Genomic DNA, 21,386 nt, shown 5'->3' on the forward strand with positions numbered 1-21,386 from the left:
TAGTTAGTAGTAGTTAGTGTTAGTTAGTTGTAGTAGTGTAGTAGTATAATAGTATATAGTAGTATAGTATATATATATAATATATATATATATATAGTGTGTGGTGTGTGTGTGTGTGTGTGTGTGTGTGTGTGTGTGTGTGTGTGTGTGTGTGTACGAATATATATATATTCAGTGTTTGTATACAATCATAGGCATACTGACGATGATGCATGTATGCCTGTGTATGATACTAAGTTATTACTAGTCAAACTTAATTTATTACTTGTCAAACTAGTGGCGATATACACCTTATTTCAAATACATTTGCTTCTGTGCACTTGTAGTCAGGTGACTTTGTAATTAAGTTCTAGCTCAATTAATTATTACTGAGACAAGCTTGAAACTAATTTACGGAGATAGTTAGCTTATTACATGAAGTGCAAGATGCATGGGTCTCCAGTGCCGGTGAACATTTATGTCCTTTTTAAGCGAATATCCAACAAGAGCTAAAATAATAAAAATCAAAGAACGATACATACAGTGGCGTTCCGCATCATCAGAATATACGAAGAATGTCAACCCTCGATATGCCATAGCGCTTGTACGAACTGAATCTTGAACTCGGCGTAATTTATTGGCGCTATTTGTGAGCGATCTATGTGTTTATATGTGTATGTCTGCTTATGTGCTAGACTTGTGACGAAGCACGCTCGCGTATAACGTGCTGTATAGTGAGGTAGAAATCCTGTTAGCCTATAGAACTCAAGATATGATGATAACTCCCTAAATATATCGATATTCTTCATTTGTATGTATGTACATAGAATACGTTACCTCAATACGTCCTGCGGTGAAACTTGTATACTTTGAATACGTACACGTTTATGGCCCTATAGTTGTCACTGTGGGTGCATAATCAGTGCCCTGAGGTGCGATGTTTTCAGTAGTTTTCTCTTTAGATTGTTCGTTCGATTGCCAAGTAGGTATTATTTTCTAGTCTTTTGTCCGAATAAACGTTTTAAAGGTTTTAAATCGAGGGCAATAAACGTTTACGATCAACTTTAAAGCGTACCTCTTCAGCGTGAGAAACATCAAAACCAAATTAATATTTTTTTTAAAACCCGACCATATATTTTTCTACAAAAATTTAAAAAAGTTGTGTGTGAACCGTGAACTATGAAGTAAATAAACACATATTCATGTTTCTGTGAACAGTGAAGAGTGAACTGAACGATAACGTGTCGTATTTTCCCGCCCATTTAAAAATCCTGCCTAGTATTTGTTTTCATTGGCTACGATTAGTTCAGTGTTCACCGTCCGTCAGACCGTCACTGTCCGACTGTCCAGTCCCGGATTTCAGCACAGCCCAGGCTCAAGGGTTCTAGTAGAGAACCCTTGTACCGAGCTGTACGTTTATCGGCGCATGGTCTAAAAGCTGAAAACGTTATCCGATATAACAAAATTATCGATTTACGTTTCAACTTTTATGTACTATGTAGGATAATATTATTTATTTCAAAACAGACAGTTACAAATATAGGCCATCTCACGTATGACTGGTAGCATTCATGACCATGTCATGATACCAGTATGACCTTAAAATTTGGCGCCAGAAACAGCCGCCAACGTGACGGATAGACAGCTGTCGGAGTATCGGTTGTTTACTGTATACTATAGTCATCGATTTTTAGATAATAAAGTGGGAACTCTTAAGACTCCGGCTGTTATGCCTAACATTTAAGCCCGGCTGTTATGCGCCCAACTAAGACTCCCTCCGCTAAGCGCCAAACTAAGACTCCCGCTGATATGCGCCCGCCCGGCTTTCGTCCTCTACAAATTATGCGCCCCACTCTCGCCCCCCCCCAAGCCCAACACTCTCGTACACTTCTAACTATAAATAGCTAGTATGTTTTTATTGATCCGTTAAAAAGGGCGGGAATGAAGTAGGTAATAAATGAATAAAAAATTTAACGTGCATTTAGACGAGCATTCACGAGTTTAATATAACGGTCACAAAATAAATACTATTCTTTTTCCAATATTGTACATCGCATACGTAACCGTTAACTGGGGTATGTTATGGACTAAGCTGTATTTGAGTCAGTAATCTGTCTAATGTTTTGTTATCGAATAATGATATATTTCTGAAATGGTTGTGGTTACATACAGCACTTTACGGGGCGGGAGAGAAGAGAGCATTAATGCGGCCGTAACTGGTAACATCAATGTATGCTTGTATCCGCACACAATTGCACACATGCGCATGCGGGCAAATAATTGAATGCATGCTTGTACGCCTGCTTTCCAACCTAACTAACTGATTCCTCATGATTAACCGTATGATAAATATTAATACTGTTAGCTACCGCTCTCGCCCCCATCTGCCTTGCCACGGCTCTCGCCCCCATTTGCCTTGCTACCGCTCTGGCCCTCGTCTGTCTTGCTACCGCTCTGGGCCCCATCTGTCTTGCTACCGCTCTGGGCCCCATTTGCCTTTCCACCGCTCTTGCCCCCACCTGCTTAGCTACCGCTCGCGCCCTCATCTGACTTTAATCGAAAATGGCGTAAACGCCTGCATAAGTCACAAGCTGAAAAAGATAGCATGTTTCCATTGTCTGAAGGCACGGAAGTTAAAACTTATCCGCCTACAGCATTTATCCCGAGCTTTAATGCTCATCCTTCATATGTGTTTAAGACACTGAAGCGTAAGAAACGTCCAGTCGACCACCACGGACCTACTGGACCTAAGTCCAAAACTCACAGGGTAACCGAGAACGCTTAACTTCTTCGCCTGAGAAACATTCACTTTAATGTTTTCGACCTGTTTTTTCTTTCTCGCTTTTTGACCCATAATCAGCTTGGGTGAGCAACTTGCTTCTCATGGGTTTCAAAGCTGGGTGGGGGCTGTGTATTAGCCGGGCCTCCACACTAGACTCTATTTTATAAACGTACTCTTAAGCAGTACGTAAATTATAAATGTACTCTTAATAGTACGAGGAACTTAAGTTTCCTAAATAGGTTTTTATGGTTTTATTAATTAATACCTTTTCCATTTTACATATCAGATATTTGGACGAGGCCATTAAAAGGCCTCAGTAAAATAACAAACATAAGAGTTGGTCTAGTTCTATTAAAAGAACTACATGTACTTTCTAACTTATTTATATCTGAATACTTCGGTAGCGAGATGGCTCAGCCGAATATAGGTTTCTAGGGACTATTAACGTTACCTAGTTGATCCTCCGATCAGCCAACCAGTTGTGCCAGTCTGATGAAGGCTAAGTCGGTAATTCTTGATAAGTGGCAAGTTATTGGCTAAGACAATAACTAAGGACATCAAGAGTATTTTTCTTTTGTTTTCTAAAGATAGGATTTTTATGAGTCTCTCGGAATCGTCCCAATGAAACATACCATAGTTTCTAATAGAGCGACAACGAAACACTAAATAAGATCCCTTCGCCGGAAACAGTACTGAGAGGATTATATATAGGCAATGTCTCATCCTCACAATCCCTCAGAGTATTGCTGTTTTTACGAGGCATACCTAACTTTACTAAATGTCTCATTTCGTTTATTTACTTCGATATTTTTTACCTACGCGTTTATTTACTCTAAGGCGTTAATATCGCCTTAATAGACCGAATCTTACACGTGGGTGTAGCAAAGTTACGACTGGGGGGGGTTTGGGAGGGGTCCGAGAGTAAGTAGGGCAGGTGTCTAGATGGATATGAAAGCATATAGAGCCAGAAGGGAGGTGGATGGATCAAGGCAGGGCGGATGGCGGTGAACATCGATCGGGTGAAACTCTCCTGAAGGTATAAACGACGTTGGAGGATAGGATACATAGCGGAAGTAGCATACAGTATGTTGGTATTGTGTGGATGGTTGTTGTCGGACGTGTGAGCTAGTGCTGCAACATGGGACAGTTGATCAGGATCGGGGATGGCGGTGAGTGTGTTAGATGTATGTTTAGAGTGGGCAGGTCGAGGAAGGTTCTTCGTCAAGGTGTCTGCGATGTTATCGGCAGTGTTAACATATTTGGTAGCGATGACACTTTGGTCTTGGAGGTCACGAATGTGGTGAACGTGTATATCGACGTGCTTGAGCTGATTAGGGGTGCCCGAGTTGGTGATGACGTGTACGGCGGATTGGTTATCGCAATAGAGGTCAGTGGGAGCGTCGGGGGTGAAGCCAAGCTCAGTTAAGAAGTTGCGAAGCCACTGTATGTGTTTAGCGTTTAGCAGTGCTAGTGCTGACAGTCTTTTGGCGCTTACTTTTCCAAATCACGGGTGTGCCACATGCGCGAATGATGTAACCGGTGGTGGAGCGACGGGTAGTGAGGCAGCTGGCGTAGTTGGAATCAGCATAAGCGTCAGTGGAGAGCTGCTGGGGCGTCTTACTGTACGCATATATAGCGGAGGACGCGACAAGCAGCGCGACAGTCATTTTTGCTAGGGTTGGAAAGGAAGCGTGAGAGATTGTTGACGGCGAAGGTGATGTCGATGTGCGTTAGGATAGAGAGGTAGGGGATGATGCCGACGAGTTCGCGGTATGGGCAGTCAAAGGAAGGGCCGTCGTGTTCAACGAGAGAGGTGGTCGGAAGGGGGTGTTGACCGGAGGAGCGGAAGTGATGTCGAAGTGTTCCAGGGCCTCATGAATGTACGAGGTTTGGACGATGCTGGTGGACTCAGTGTTAGTGATGATGCGACAGCCGAAGAGCCAGGTGGGTTCGCCAAGGACCGAGCAGTCGAATTTTGAAAGAAGTTATTTTGAAACCACAGATAATGAGATCGTCGACGTAGATCAAAACGGTGCAGTTGTAGGAGGGTGTGCAGATGGTAAACATGCAGCGGTCTGTATGAGCCTGATGGAAGCCGAATTGAATGAGCTTATACTGAATGAGGAAAAAGCAAAGCTTGTCGGATTGTTTGAGACCGTAGAGCGATTTCTTGAGCTCAAGGGTGGTAGCTTTAGAGACGCCTAATTGGTCGGAGCCAGCGGGTGGTTTCATATAGATAGGATGGTGAAGGTCAGCGTGAAGGAATGCGGTGTTGACGTGTATCCATCTGCTCGGTGTGCCAGTCCTTGTTGGCAGCGACAGCAAGGAGCGTGCGGAAGGATTCATGGGTGTAGGTGGGTGCATATGTTTCCGTGAAGTTGTTATCCTTGGTTTGTGTGAAGCCATGTGTAACGAGACGAGCTTAATACTTGTTGATATTGCCATTGACCATCGTGATTTTAAAAACCCATTTAGACGTCACAGTGAGGACGTCAGCAGGAAGGTCGGCCGAGTCGCCGAGGGTGAAAGTGCCAGTCTTGCGAAGGCTGCTCATCTCGGACTCAATGGCTGTTCGCCAGATATCGGCTTCCGCGCTGCTGAGGGCCTGTTTGATAGAGGTAGGGGTGATGGGTTGGTTCTGCACAGCCTCGCATAGGTTGCGGGTAAGGCGAGCTTGCGGGTAAGGTGAGCGCGGTATTTGTCAGGGCCCGGGAGGTGAGAGATGTGGGTGGTGTCGATGGAATCGTCGAGAAGAAGGTTACGAATCTCGCGGTTTCGAGGACGGTTGGCGATGTGAAGCTGTAGCTTGTCGTTGTGGGAGCTGATAATACGGTTTTGGTCCTGGCGAGCAGTAGAGGCTTACAGAAGCTTGGCCTGTTGCTGGACTTGGAAGTTGGCGGTACGCGCGCGAGCTTGGAGGGCACGGCGGTCGTCAGAGGATTGGGTGCGGGGGTGGGCGACACGGTCACGAGCGGTGCGGAGCAGGGTCTGAAGGTCGTGAGAGGGATTGTTAGTTGTGCGGTTGGGGGAGTAGCATGGCTGGGGTGTAGATTCGACGACAAAGCATGGCGAAGGGTCAGCCGGAGTGTCACAGGTTTCAGACGGTGGCTGGGATGTGAGGGTGGGGGGTGGGGTCAAGATGACAGGCATGGTATCGCGATGTGTGTCAATGACGGAGAGCTGTTCCGGCGTAAAATAGGGCTTAGACTTGGAGCCAACGTTGTGCCATAAGGGGAATATGCCCTCGTTGAATTGGACATGCCGAGAGGTCATTGTGTACCCAGTGTCGACGTTAAGCATGCGATATTCGTCGGCGTGCGTAGAGAAGGGGTCATGTGCGATGAGGATGCCGACACTGCATTTGGGACGGAGCTTGTCTGTGTCGCCGTGGTCATAGCTAAGGGTCATGCGTAGTGATAGATACACAACCAAGGGAAGACTGAGGAAGTGCTGTGTTTTCTCACTATTCATAAGTACCGGATTTAGGGGAGTGTTAGGACAACTCCAGTACTGATGAATATTACAAAATATGAAGTGTCAAATAGGTGTCAATAGCAAATACTGATGACACCTCCGCCGTAGGTAAGTGTTCAAATATGACACAGAATATTATATATATATGCGAAAGTAGATCAATAAATATACTCTTACAACTAGTCTAGTTTGTTTAACACTTAAGGGCGTGTTTGAGTTGACGATGCTAATTGGTGAAGTTGTCGTCCCCGGTAAGCTTCGTAGCCGGGTAGTTGCTCGAATATTTGAGAGGTTTTCCAGTGGTGGCGCGACTGTCAGGGATGGTGGGCATTTGATGGGAGTCGTGGTGGGGAGTGCCCGGAGTGCCAGGAGTGCCAAGGAGTGGGGAAGCTGGGTGAGACCGAAGTGGGGTGAATAGTGGGGTGGATGGGGAGCGTTGTTCAAGCTTGCGAATCTTGCTCTGAGCAACCTGGAGTTGTTGGCGGAGACTGTGGGAGTCGGATGCAGCGAACTCAGCCTGGAGGAGAGTGAGTTTGTCGTGAAGCTGAGTGGCGGCAGTGACGAGGTCTTCGTTCTCTGCGAGTGCCTCCTGTAAGAGTTGGGAGTGTTCGTGCTGCTGCTGGATGAGGTTTGCACGGTGTGCGTCGCGATCGGTGCGCAAGCGTTGAATGTCGGCTTCAGCGAGGGCATGTGCTTTGCGGAGGGCAGTGTGAGCGGCTTGAATACGAGTATCAGGGGAGGCAGTAGACTGTTCTTGGGCTTGGATTAGTTCGGAGCGAGGGCCTCTTCGCGTTCCTCGAGGTATGTGTCACGCTCATGGCGGATGCGTGTGAGATCGTTATGCAGGGCGGTGCGTTCTGTGGTTGCGTTGGCGGTGATGTCTTGTGTGTGTGTGAGATCGCGATGAAGGGTGTCGCGTTCGAGAGCGATGGCATGACAAGCGGATTGCGCCTGATCACGTTCAGTGCGAATGTCAGTTGTAAGCTGGTCACGTTCGGTGATAAGTGTGCATCGTTCGTTGCGGATGCGATCGAGATCAGTGTTGAGTGAAGTCTGTTCTATAGATTGTTGATCACAGTCAGCGCGGGCTAAATCGCGAGCGGTATTGGCAGTGATACGTTCAATGAGAATTGTGTGTCGTTCGTGGCGTATGCGAGCAAGGTCAGCAAAAAGAGTAGCAATGGATGCAGCTTGTGTAGCGGATTCGGCTGGCGTGGTCATGTCGAATACGGGTGAGGTCATATTGCGCATCGGTGGTGGCTTTGTGGTAGGTGTTGCGGTCGGTGATACCCCTAAGTAGATGGCGGTGTTGTTGACGTGAGGGTTGTCGTTGGTGTCAAGAACGGTAGAGAGGATGGTGCGGACAAGTTGAATGTGGTTGTTGGCGTGGAAGATATTGCTGTATGGCTGAAGTGTTGGGAAGAATCGCGTTGGAAGCGTTGGGCGCCATCGAAGGAGGAGAATGTAGTGGTGGGGATTTGGCCCGTGGGTGAGGGGGTCGCATGGTGATAGTGAATTAGGGGACTAGCGAGAGTGAAACAGAGATCGGAATGTCAATAAGAAGATCGGGTGGTGAGATCAGAGATCAGAATGTCAATTAAAGGATCAAGGCTTGGGAGATCAGAAGGGAGAAGCTCGGGTGGAAATCTAAGCGATGTATATAGGGTATATAAAAATAAATATATTCGATATAGGCCCATAACCTGTTGGAACATATATTTGCTAAAGAAGTAAGTTTATTATCATATTACATATTGGCTATATAGTATGATAATTACCATGTACCTTTTTAAGGTATTATTACAATTATTTGGCCAAAATATAAGCCGTAATATATTTTGGGCCTTATAGGGTTTTTAGGGTTGGAGTCTTATAATTCGTCTCAACATATTTGCTCCGCTGTAATCACTCACTACTTTGGTCCAGATTAATTTAGTGTCACTGACTAAGATCAGATCCATTTCATTGGAAGCATGATATTTCATTCCATATCATTTCATGCTTCGAAACAATCTCCCAATCGCAATTACCAATAAAATAACTCTAAGTCCAGCTTAAGAAAAATTAAAAATATATTAAAAACACCATGTTGATGCAGAAAAATATCTGCACCTATATCCCATTACATGGTACCTAGCTCTTCATCATGCATAGACGGGCACATCTAGTTGGCTGGCTAGGGGGGATCATTTTCATGCCCCATTTCTCAGTGGGCTATCTCGCTCTGAGAGTAGTCGGTAATATAACAAGTGTCATCAAGTATCAATTTCACCTGAGACTCTCCCAACTTTTATATCCCAAAATTATGATGGAAAACATATCATTATAGAAAAACCATCATATCAATATCAACAGAGTCTCCGACCTCTGTTGTGTACAATTATATTTCCAAATACCCCAAAGTAGATTATTTGTTTGTTTGTTTGTTGTCTGAAATTTCAATATATTTATAATTAGATTATTTGATTGATTTGCAGTTACAAACATCTACGATTGCGTTTCAACGTAAACCAGGTTATATAACGGCATTACGTTTTAACGAAAATACGTTTATAATATGAACCCGCTGATTTTACAACTGTTCCACAAATTTTTGTATGTATCTATTGTAGATCCCTCGCCATTGGAACTTGATTCGCATTTGCCATTGGAACTTGATTCACCTTTGCCATTGGAACTTGATTCGCCTTTGCCATTGGAACTTGATTCGCCTTTGCCATTGGAACTTGATTCGCCTTTGCCATTGGAACTTGATTCGCCTTTGCCATTAGAACTTGATTCGCCTTTGCCATTAGAACTTGATTCGCCTTTGCCATTGGAACTTGATTCGCCTTTGCCATTGGAACTTGATTCGCCTTTGCCATTAGAACTTGATTCGCCTTTGCCATTGTAACTTGATTCGCCTTTGTCATTAGAACTTGATTCGCCTTTGCCATTGGAACTTGATTCGCGTTCGCCCACTACTGCCATCTTGTCATCACCATGTTCGGCATCGTTAAGACGCTGAAACATCAAACCCATAACCTCCATCAGTTCTAGTAGGAAATCTGTTTGACCATTGGAGTCTGCTTGCTTGTACACTCCACCCGCCAGCTTTCGATACATCCCATACTTCTTGCTCAAATGGGGCTTGAATTTGGAAGGTGGATGGTTCATCACTGTAGCACCCACACATATTTTAGGGACATGTGCGGCGATCTGTCGCATCTGTTTAGTCATCGACGGCTGTGCCCAATCTTCTTGATAACGTGTACTAGCGTATGCACATACAGGTACCTTCAGATCTAAGTCACATCAAACCGATGGATTAACTTTGTAGCCGGATGGAGGGCCAATATGTACCCCGATGGTATAAGCCTGTGAGCCGTGCTTCAAGAATGTCTGAGCCGTGCGCGAAATAAGTAACTGGTCTGCTGTATCATCGACAGAAGTAATGGGAACCAGGGCGCACGTGTGTTCAACGGTAAATATTTTATCGCAGACACCTTGTCCGCCAACACCTTACGCAATACCTTATTTATATGGCACCATGGTGGGTTCGTCCATGCATTGTATTTGCTCCAGTCAAATTTAATCGCCCCTCCATCCTAGTCGTACGACCAGTATTGGCGGAGTTGGGTGTTGTGACTTGATGCAAAGGCGTCGACGTCGTTAGGGCCAAAATATTTCTGGACCTGGTCAAAGAAATTCGAATACAACTTCCAACATGATGTATAGAACACCGTTGGGTAGTTGGTATCCGACGTGCCCTCATGGACACGACTCCACATGTATGGTAACTTGTTCAGTACTCCAGGTACATGTGTAATAATTGAACTGAACTGAACTGTGCAATAATGTGATGCTTTCAGCTGAGTGTTCATGTATATGAGAGCCTTATGATCTGTGTGCACCGTAAAGCGCTGCCTGATGAGATGGTCATGAAAGTGGACCAGAGCATAGGTAAGTGCTAATAGCTTTTTCATCAGGATTACATGTGTCTGTTGTGCCTTGTTGCGAGTCAGTGATAGGAACCTCAGGTAATGTTTTCGTCTGTCAATCAGTTGAAACAATGCTCCACCAATACCATAATCACTTGCGTCCGTTTCTAATTCAAGCGGTATACCATCAACCGGAAAGTTCAATCGGACTGCCGACACGATAGGGATAATATTATTTATTTCAACAACAAAAAATGTTACAACGTATGTATGTTATAATGTATGAACATATGGTATGGACACGATAGCCTCCTTCATCTGATCCCACGCCAATTGATGTTCTGGTTTCCAACGATCCCCAATGGACTCCTTTGGCTTGAGCTTAGAAAACGTTCGTAGTTGAGCCACTTTATGTTCAAAGTTAGGTAAAGGCTCATGTAAGAAGTTTGCCAATCCTAACGCAGAAGCGATATCCCTTTGGCACTGTGGAATTGGCCAGTCAATTAACCGTTGCTGTTTTTCATGATCCACGTCAATGCCTTTAGCAGATATCTATTTTCCTAGGACCATCACCTCTCGCACAGCAAAGTGATATTTCTTCTGATTAAGTTTAAAATTGTTCTCTGTCAAGCGTCGAATGACCTCTTGAACCGTATCCATGTGCTCCTCGTAGTTGTCCGACGCATTTATCAGATCATCGACATAGCACTGCACGTCTAGTCTCGCCATCAGATTGCTGATTGTGCGTTGAAATTGTGACGTGAGTGTTGTCAACCCAAATGGTGCCGACGTTAAGGAGTATTGCTGACTATCCTGCTGTGAATCTACGTGCACCAGTAAACGACGGTATGCGGCCGATAAAAGGTAACGTAGTATAGTAGCGCTTGCACCTCAAATTGCTGATGATCTCGGTAACCTTCGGAAGCGTAAACTGATCACCCGGAATACGATCGTTAAGCTGCCGAGGGTCCAAGCATACCCTCAATTTGTTGAGTTCTCCCGACGGTGTGAAGGATGGTACCGCCAACAATGGGAGACTAAAAGTCGACGCAGATGTTGACGGTTGGGAACCAATTCAAGTTCTCATTCGTGCACTTGTTTCGTTACATGTGGTTTGTACTCGTCAGATACAAAGGTCTTTGTCTGCCGACGTAAGCTCAAACATTTATCTCGAGGTATAGAAAGTGTCACTTCACTACCCGGGAGTGTACAGCGAGCCGCATCTACATTATGTTCGGGGAGGTCTAGTTGAAAGGCATCTCCTAAAGGATGATTTCAAGTCCTGTGATTCTTAAGTTGTGCATTATGATGTGCAGCAAACATGTCAACTGTATGTGGCCGAAATATCTTTTGAGCCAGTTCAAACCACCTGGGGTTACATTTCCAATCAATGGCTAGTAACCCACGTACGGATTTATTAAAGTCAGGTACAAAGCGTGATAGCATATCCGGTAAAAAGTTATGTATCCCTGGTAGATGTTTAATATCAAAATGAAACTTTGATAGTGTATCATGCCATCGGCTCAGTAATTGAGAGTCTGGTTTCATTTCCTTCATATTTGAAGGGACTTGTGATCACACATCAGCGTAAAAGCTGTTCCGTATAAGTAATCGCGGAAGTGTGTTAAAGCTGCTACTATGGCTAATAGCTCTTGCTTCACAGTTGGATAATTCAACTGTGATATATTCATTGCTCCGCTAAAGAATTGTATATACCTAGGTTTATTATCTATAACCTGGTATAGTACACCTCCGAGTGCTAAGTCTGATGCTTCCGTTGCTATTTCAAAAGGCACGCCATCGACTGGTTCTTGTACAACAGGGGCTTGTTGGACTGCGTGCTAGAGCGCTTTAAATGCGTCATCACACTCTTTAGTCCACAAGTCTCCTAGTTTGCCTTTATTACATCTTAAGTGTCCAAAGGGTTTAAGATAATCAGCCAAAAGAAGTTTATCAAACCCACACATGCTGTTCACATCTCTTCCTGTAGTTGGTGTTCGCCAATATAACAGGTGTTCCGCCTTACCGGGGTCGATTTTAATACCTTCCCCAGATATACGGTAGCCTAAGAGCTGTATTTCGCTCATGGCGAAGTGACATTTCGTCTCGTTAATCTTAAAGTTTTGTTCGTTGAGTCTCTGAAGGACTCGCCTGACTAGTGCGGCAAGTTCGCCCTTAGTCTTAGAAAAGGTGAATATGTCATCTATATAGACTTGCACATTAGGCATGTCTGCAAACATTTCCTCCATTACTTGTTGGAAGAATGCTGGTAAGGAGTGCAACCCGAAAAGTGCACCTCTGAACCTGTATTGTTTTCCTTTCCAGGTAAAACTAAAGTATTTACGATGGGGTTCATAAATTTGCATTTGATGATACCCCTGTGTTAGGTCTATGGATGTAAACACCGTAGCACCTTCCATTCGTCTCAGTAACTCGTTTCTACGAGAGAGATGGAAACTATGAGTCGGCAATAACTTATTTATTGGACTCGTATCTAGACATACTCTGACTTTCTTAAATGTTCCGTCAGAGTTGTGTTGATCAACTGCCAATACTGCTAAGTTAACTGGCGTTTGTTGGGAATTGATTTCGATTACCCCATCGGATAACCATTTCTCAACTTGTTCTTCAACTACAGCTTCGTGTCTCCAAGAAACATAGTTTCTTGAAGGGCATTTGAGCTTAGTAAAGTCTACCTTGATTAAGTCAAGGCTGACATATCCGTCGTTAAAACGGAATTTTGCCCAATCTGTGATCTTTATCTTCTTATTTACTAGAATCAGATCCATGATTTTGTCCGCAAAGTCAGGTATTAATGCCTTGACTGTGTCTGACGGGGGCTTATATGGTTTCAGACAGTTATCGTCTGATTGATCCTTTAATGGATCTATGTTATTTGGTAAACCAGTTGCGGTTATACCTAGAGTGAGTAAGTCACTCATTTCGACTACTAAGTCGAACTTCTGTGACATCTTAACTATCACAGCTTGGGTAGTGATATTTCTATCATCGGCCAGGGAGATTTCAACATATGTGGCCATGGTATCACACTTAGAAGTTTTGTCATCTGCTAAGATTAGGTGAGTAGTTTGAGTGCGCCTTTCAATGTCTTTCATTAATGCAAAGCGGTCGGATATGCTTGAAATTTCTGAACAAGGATCAATCAATGCAAGGACTTTATTTACATTGCAATATACAGGTATTATTACACGCTCGTCTAAAGAGTCGTTGTATTTTCTTTGTAACGATTGTACCTGGTAGTACATTCACTCCAACTTAATGTCGGGCTTTATGTCGCAAGACTTGGCGTGATAGCCATTAGTCTTCTCACACTTGTCACACTTAGTAAGAAAGGGTATACAGGCGGGTGCATGTCTGCCATTCCAATAACCGTTAGGGGTCAATTGGTACATGTCATACCCGCACTGTGCGTCGGCACATTTCTTAATATCCTTAAATGGAGGTTCATTGTCCTTCGCCTCCGCGCGTGCCCGTTTATTGGGTCGCGTGGATTGAGTGGAGTCGCAAGCACGTGTCTGATTAGGACGCGTCTGACGAGGTTTATCATCTGAAGTCTAGCGTGAGAGGTATTCTTGATCAGTGAGCTCGCGCGGTTTCTTATTTACCGCCTTTCCCTTCGAGGTTACTCGGCGTGCGGGGAAAAGGGTGGATACAGTATCATAAAACTGTTCCAACGTAAGTCGGGATGATGAAACTTTGATTCATGTCCCTTGTCTCGAGCCTCAGTAGAGTATATACGTCGTAACTCGGTGTACAGACTTTCACGGTCGTTGTTCCCTATGTTCTTACAGAACACATGCATAACCAGGAACTCGTACCATCGCAGCGTCTTGTCCTTTGTTATATCTGGACGTTTAAGGTCAGCATCAAGTTTCAGAATATAACTCTGAATAGGTGTATTCTCAAATGGTTCAGATAAGATTGAACTCAGTCCTGGACTTCGCATGTCCTTGCTTAATTAGGACGTAACCAACCAACATACAGCTGGCCAGTCACGACAAGTGTCTAGCTCATGCTGGTGTCGCTGCAGGATCAAGTAACTTGTTCCTATAGGGTCAAACGACTGCATTAAAGCAAAAATCCATTGCTGGGGAGCGACATCATTCGTCTCCAGCATGACCGTAAACGCATTAAGGTCGAGGTCGTGGTTGTTGATAAACTCGACCTGCTTGCTGTTGACATCCCAGTTCGACTTAAGTCGACTGATCTGTCCCTTGTACTTCTGGTTATCCCTGTGGTCTTGCCCACGTTGGGCCTGAAGTAGCTGATCGATGCGTTTCTGCTTGATCACGATCTTATTAGCAAAATATGATACGTCATCAGCACGGTGCTCGTCATGGGCGATTTCCATCTTAATGGTGTAATTGTCGACCGATATATTAAGTTCGGTCACCTCGTCAGAGTGGAAATCCTCTGCGGGCTGGTGTAATGCTGTGCGATCAAAGCGATTAAATTCAACATCGTTAACACGTTTACGGGGGTGTTTATTACCCCATTTAAAGGCCATGGTCGAGGCCTTTCGGTGCTCTGTCCCTCGGATAGTAGTTGGTCTTCTAATCTTGGGTGATTCATACGTCTGGATAACATACCCAGTCTTAACTGGTTTCCGACGATTGTCACCCCAGTTGGGTAAAGGTGGCGGAGTATTGTTACCTGTCTCTAGGTCTATAATATCCTCAAGGATAGGCGACTCATGGCCGGGTGTTAGAACAGGCGAGTAATTAGCCTGAAGTTCTGGTGGTAATACCTCGTAAGGTATAGACACGCTGAGCACATCTGGCTCATTAAAACCCTAAAACCTGTCGACGTTCTGTCCACCTCTGTAGGGCTTCAGTAATGCCCGGAGAAACTTGCTCACGTAAGTGCTGTGTATGTTTTCCTGATCTATACATTCGATCTACATGGTTAACAGTCATGTCTTTCATAAGGGCGGCTAACTGATTTCTTAAGATCAGTGTTTTCAGTAATTAACTTACTTATGCGCGTTGGTTCAGTGGTCTCGGACGTAGATTTGGGTTTGCCACTTGAGCTTGCCTCTTCTTCTGGTTCCGTTATAGTACCTTCTGAGATTCGTCTTTGTCCCCTATAATTGGGGACTTTTCTTTCTGAGTTTCGTCAGAAAAATTGGCTGGGGCGTCTTGATACGTGTCCCTTGTTTCACTTCTTGGCTTCGTAAATGCAAGTTTTGAAGTTGAAGCAATAGTTGGCCCTCGGGCTCTGTCTGTAGGAGTAGTCTCCTTAATCGGAGTGGCTACATCCTTATCCGAAGCATTGTCCTGTTGACTATTATTGTCGGATACAAGTGCTTCGGCTACGGTGCGATTAAACTCAGCGCTAGCGGCTTTTCTCTCCGTCTTCTTACGTTCAGCTTTGCGTTTCTTTGCAGGTGTATTGTCTTTCTCTGTCATAATCTCAACTTATGACTTCAGTCTTTTTCTCTAAAGGAATGATTATGCTTAGGAAAAATTTCGTGGTAGTTTATCTACCTTTACGTTTAAGTAGTCTAAGTAGCTAATAACTTTGCTAACTTTAAAATGTGTAAGTTTCGGTCTATCAAGGCGATATTAACGCATTAGAGTAATTAAACGCTTAGGTTAAATCTAATTATAATTGAATTCATTGTAAATAAACGAAATGAGTCTTTTAGTAAAGTTAGGTATGCCTCGCGAAATCAGCAATACTCTGAGGGATTGTGAGGCTGAGACATTGCCTATATATAATCCTCTCAGTACTGTTTTCGCCGAAGGGATTTTATTTAGTGTTTCGTTGTCGCTCTATTAGAAACTATGGTATGTTTCGTTGGGGCGAATTCGAGAGACTCATAAAATCCTATCTTTAGAAAACAAGAAAAGAAAAAAAAGAAGAAAAGTACTCTTGATGTCCATAGTTAGTGCATTAACCAATAACTTGCCACTTGTCAAGAATTACCGACTTAGCCTTCATCAGACTGGCACATCTGGTTGGCTGAACGGAGGTTAAACTGGGTAACGTTAATAGTCCCTATAAACCTATATTCGGTTGAGCCATCTCGCTACCGAAGTATTCAGATATAAATAGATTTGGAAGTAAATATAGTTCTATTAATAGAACTAGACCAAATCTTATGTTTGTTATTTTACTAGGACCTTTTAATGGCCTTGTCCAAATATCTGATATGTAAAATAAAAAAGGTATTAATCAGTAAAACAGTTAAAAACCATTTAGGGAACTTAAGTTCCTTGTACTATTAAGAGTACGTTTATAGTTTACGTACTGCTTAAGAGTACGTTTATAACATAGAGTCTAATGACCCGATCAGTGAGCCCCGCGTGTCGATGTGCTTATGGCCGATGTACGTAGAACTGTAGCCCCACCATGTTGTGCACGGTTAATTGTGTTGGTCCTGGTCCCGGCGGAATGTTCTGTAGGTTCCGAACGCTTATAATATTTTATCGCCTGTGGGTCTTCCAAGTAGCGTTCATGATGAAAAGGAAAGTGTTTGCGATATGCAATTGTATCATTAGGTACATTCACCGTATCCTGACAATTCTCCTGTAGCTCCTCTGGCGATCGTGGGCGACGGTGACGTTGCAACTGCTTATCACAAAATAGGAATAGTTTTATGTTCGCTGCCGACCCCTGGTTCATCTGTTGCCGCGGAGACTTCATCACTACGTGGAAGGCTTCAAACGAAAGCTTTGCCGACGACGATGAATTTTGAGAAGTGTCCATATCCAAGTACAAATCCGCAGGTTTCAAAAAAAATATTCTACCAGGCGATTTCACCACAGTTGTTGATGCCTGATCCCGATTCGGACCACAAAAATATCAGCCGGCATCTCATCAGGGTCGGAATCGTTTGTGCTCAATTTTGAGCGTTCTTCAACATTCGCTCTCTGCGAGTAACATGAATATTATTGTAAGGAACCACTTGAGGTACGGGCTTAATGCGACCAATTCTGCGTTTCACTGGGCTAAATTGTTTCATGTTGTTCGTCCCGATTTCAGGTAGCTGGCCGATTGGTGTCGACCCAGCCTGCGTTGGATAATGAGGAGTCTAATGTTTTTGCAATGATGGTGCGATCTGACTCCCTGAAAATCATTATCCACTGCCGCCTGAGGCCGTGTCATGGAGCGTAGATGTGTCAATATCCGCCAGTGACAATTCACGGAGTTGGCAGAACTGCTCTTGAATGAGATGAATAATTTCCGTGGTCTCCTGCACATGTGTCATCGTATTCAAGTGTCCGTCTTGATCAGAAATCCAGATTGGGGGTTGTCCAAATTTAATCAAGGTTTTGATTGAATATTGTCAAATGAATTTCCGCCTTCTTTTCGTCTTCGGGTGCAGGTTTCTTTGCAAGTGTTGACTACACCTATCGCATATCAAGGGTAAACGGCGACGAGCTCCAAGCAACCGTTTCAGCAGCCGGTCACCGGCTTGCTTACCCATCTTAGGCAACGGTCTAGTCTCGGGTCCCGTCATAGTTGTAAAAGACATAAAAAATACACTACGTTGCTTCTTAGTTGATTTAACCCTTAAATAACGTAGTACAATAAATACAATAGTTCGGTCACTTAAAAATGTAGTCATCTTGGTTGAACTCAGTCAGAAGTGCCGTTGTGAACGGCGTGTCTGCTGTCTTTATTAAACATGTTCCTATGTCTATTTTTCACTTCCCCATATTTATTTTTCACGACGGACCTTTGATTCAAATTTTCGCCTCCGAAACGTAAATCTCGGTGACCAGTATGTCACCAGTGTAGAACTGAATACCACTTTCAAAAAAACCTTCAGACCCCACCAAAACGTTGACTTGATATTTGGATTTCAATCAAAAAAAAAATTTATCCAGTAGGGAGTCTGGGGACCCACAGTCCCACAGTCCCACAGGCCCACATCCGCGAAAAATGTCGGACCAGGCCGAATCCCCAATTGAGTCGTTCGTCCCCAACGACTCCTTACCCAATGACCAATGCAAATTGGACATACAAAAATCTATCACAAACCTCTCTGCCCAGGTCAGTACTCTACAGGCCAATCTCAATCAAATTTTGGGACCGGCTCTAACAACCCGGAACAATGATGGGCCCATCTCCAAGGAGCCTTTGACTGATGACCAATGGAAATCAACCATACACCAAATGCTCACTAACCTCTGTGCAAAAACAACCAACCTTGAATCCGAACTCCGGGACCTTAAAAACCAAACCCGTGCACCTATAGGTGAAGACACACCCGACACTTTCCGATTTGGCTACACAAGCCCGCCTGTTCCGCCTGCAAAAAGGCCGCAGTCACAGGCGCCCTATAGCAGCAGTGAGCCTCCCAGCTACCGCTCAAAAGTGGACAAACCTGAAAAACCGTGCCCTAAAAAACGCCCGACCCCACCAGCTTCTCAGTCCCAATCGCAGCCGCCAGTACCCGAACACCTTTTGGCGAAAGTGGTGGGCCGCCCGATGCCGGACAAAACTCTTCATGAAATGGATGACATAACTCCGGTATGGCTCTTCTTCCGAGCAATTTTCCCTAACGGCAAGCCCCCATCCCAATCAGTATTTGAAAAATACTGGCATGCCCAACCAGCCCTCAATCGCCACTACTTTCTTTGGTATCTTCCGTCTAAATCGGTATCTCAACCAAATCGCCGCGGAAGCTCCACCAGTTTCATCCGCCTTTGTGTTCCTAGCGACTCTGTCGCCCAGGTAAAACGACATGCAGCACTTACGTGGAAATGGCAGCTTGATGAAAACATCGACCCCCGCTCCCAACAACATCCCGACGCTACGAAAGCAGCTTTAATTCACTATCTCCGCACCAAGCGGGAGGCCCGCTGCACACATGAACGAGCGCCAAAAATTCTTGCCCGCAGCATGGATGCACTACTGAGCCCACTTGTCAACTCCACTAACGCAGACATCCTCCAATCTACCGCGGACCGTCTCTAGAAGGCTTACCAAGCAAAGCATGATGCAAACCTCTTCTCACTTAACCCGCGAATCCCGGTAAACGCTAAAGAATCAGCGCGTGCGGAACCCTGACGACTTCATATACCAACGGTCTCCCCGACACAATCATCCGACATGCTGGATAGCAATACGCAGCCTCAGCTTTCCACGACGGACTCTTCGATGACAGGCAATGATATAGAAATGGCCGACATCGTCAAAGAGGAGAGCCCAGTAGTATTGACCGATGATGAAAAATGTTAGGACCAAGGAGGATGACGCTCTTCAACCCACAAGGACTCAACATGGACAATGCAGCACATACAGATAAGTGTTTGAACGCTATATCGATTTTAAGTCAGGTTGATGTTATGTGTGTGGTTGAAACCTGGCATAACACCACATTTCTTAATTATATACGCTCGAACACACGCTATCATATACTACATCACACTACCCGGCATAATATCTTACATCCTTCACACTGTGGTATTGGTATCTTTTCCAAACACCACCCATCGAATTTTCAACTTGTACACTCTTCATCGTACGCGGTGTTCTTTGTGTGCTTTGGCGTTCATATGGCCGTGTTCTACTTTCCACTCAAATCGTTTACTGAAGAAGACGTCAGGCGATACATGAATCCCCCCGAGATTGGCGGTTTCCAACCAGATGTCGTGTCGGGAGATTTCAACTTCAAAGCCCGGAAGTATGGCCACGCATCTACAAATCACGGACTAAGTATGAAATCGATTGAGACTACTCTGCGTAAGACGTGGCACTTGGACTACCTCTATGCTGGCGGCTCAACTGGTACTGAACATGCGTATCTTCGACCTACCACCCCCGCCTCCCTCCAAACTTATAAGCTGACGGACTACGGTATCTGTGGTGACCACACCTTTGGACTCAATCTCCAGATACTTCCCACGAATCAAATTCCTTGGCCCCAACAAATGCCAGCAATACCGCCGCCTCCGGACCAACGCCTCCTCTCCCATGGATATAACCGATATTGCCATCGACTGTATCACCTACGCAACAAATCCCGCGCGCGACTATTCCAAGCCGAAATCCGGGCGCATCAGAACCTACTACGGTCGTATCTCATTTTACATGGACCAGCGGAAGGGCTGCTACGAATCCTCGACCGCATCTGGCGCTATACCACTAACCCACAAATCTTTGGAGGGTTCTATTATGACTTAAACAGACCTTGGGGTCAGCAGCTGCCAAACCACTCGTTCCGGCCACGTCTGACCGCCCAAAGCAATGCTCAAATGTTCAAAGATATTGCGTACCAACGACGGTATCCGCGCCAACCCTGCATACCGGGTACCGATGACACAGGCGCTACCCTCGCTGGCTACTTTGAGACCCTATTCAACTCTAAAAACCCGTACGTGGTTCCACCAGATACCGAACCCTCTCCTGATGTCACTTCCACCATACGCCCCGACGGTGTAATGGAGGCAATACTACGCTATCCCAATAAGGGACCTGGCCCCGACGGGATTCACATCATCCTCCTGAAGGCCGCAGTGGAGCGCTCTACCGAACGCCGGACATTAGGACGCCCCGACGCCAATAGCCCACTGATTAGACTCCTTGCCGAAGCATTCACTGAGCTACTGAAGGCGGGTATCTTCCCCGCAGCCCTGAACTGCAGCCTCCTGACAGCGCACCCAAAGAAAGCCGATTCAGATATCGCCTCCCCCGCCGACTTCCGCCCCATCACGCTTACGCAAATAGTCAGACGCATCTTTGAAAAGTGCTTTCTTAATCTGATTACGAGCCACCCCAAGCTGGCTTCAAATCACGGTACTCCTGTCATACCCAAGCACTTGCCGCCATGGAATCTGAGACACAGTCAGAAGAGGAGTGGAACGACGTCTGTCTGGACATAACCAAGGCATACGACAAGGTCGCTCTCCCACGTCTATTGGTACTTCTGCGTCACGCTGGAATGCCCAAAAACTGGATCAACTGCCTCCGCGCGCTGTTTGGGAGGGTCCCTACCCGAGTGACATACTGCTGCACGCTCTCGTCTCTATTCTATAGAACGAATGGCATCCTACAAGGCTCAATCGTCGGCCCTGTAAACTTCGATGGAGATTACTAGGTTTCAAACTATATTAAGCTAAAATACAATTTAGTCAGTTAGGATTTAGCAGTGGTAGCTTGTGTAAGAATGATCGGGACTGCCTCTCTTTAAGAGCCTAAATATCCTCGATCACACAGGGCGTACCTCTAGCTGTTCTTTATTGAATAATTTTCACTAT

General features: G+C 45.0%; 2 protein-coding genes across 2 annotated transcripts in view; both read right to left on the reverse strand.

Annotated features, from left to right (window-relative positions):
- The window catches only part of SARC_07228 (hypothetical protein), a gene marked incomplete at its 3' end in the record, with an annotated part of 4,591 nt that extends 3,869 nt beyond the window's left edge, over window positions 1-722 (reverse strand). Inside the window, exon 1 of the mRNA XM_014298836.1 lies at window positions 522-722. Coding sequence (XP_014154311.1) covers window positions 522-576 — 55 coding nt within the window. The 5' untranslated portion in view covers window positions 577-722. The remainder of the gene's footprint in view (window positions 1-521) is intronic.
- An 8,063-nt stretch (window positions 723-8,785) lies between these two features.
- On the reverse strand, window positions 8,786-9,442 carry SARC_07229 (hypothetical protein; the record flags this gene model as incomplete). Its single annotated transcript, XM_014298837.1, has 1 exon — window positions 8,786-9,442. One exon carries the CDS (start codon window positions 9,440-9,442, stop codon window positions 8,786-8,788), a length of 657 nt encoding a protein of 218 aa, XP_014154312.1.
- Window positions 9,443-21,386: the final 11,944 nt, after the last annotated feature.

Source organism: Sphaeroforma arctica, assembly GCF_001186125.1.
Source record: "Sphaeroforma arctica JP610 unplaced genomic scaffold supercont1.559, whole genome shotgun sequence".
Taxonomy (NCBI): domain Eukaryota; class Ichthyosporea; order Ichthyophonida; genus Sphaeroforma; species Sphaeroforma arctica.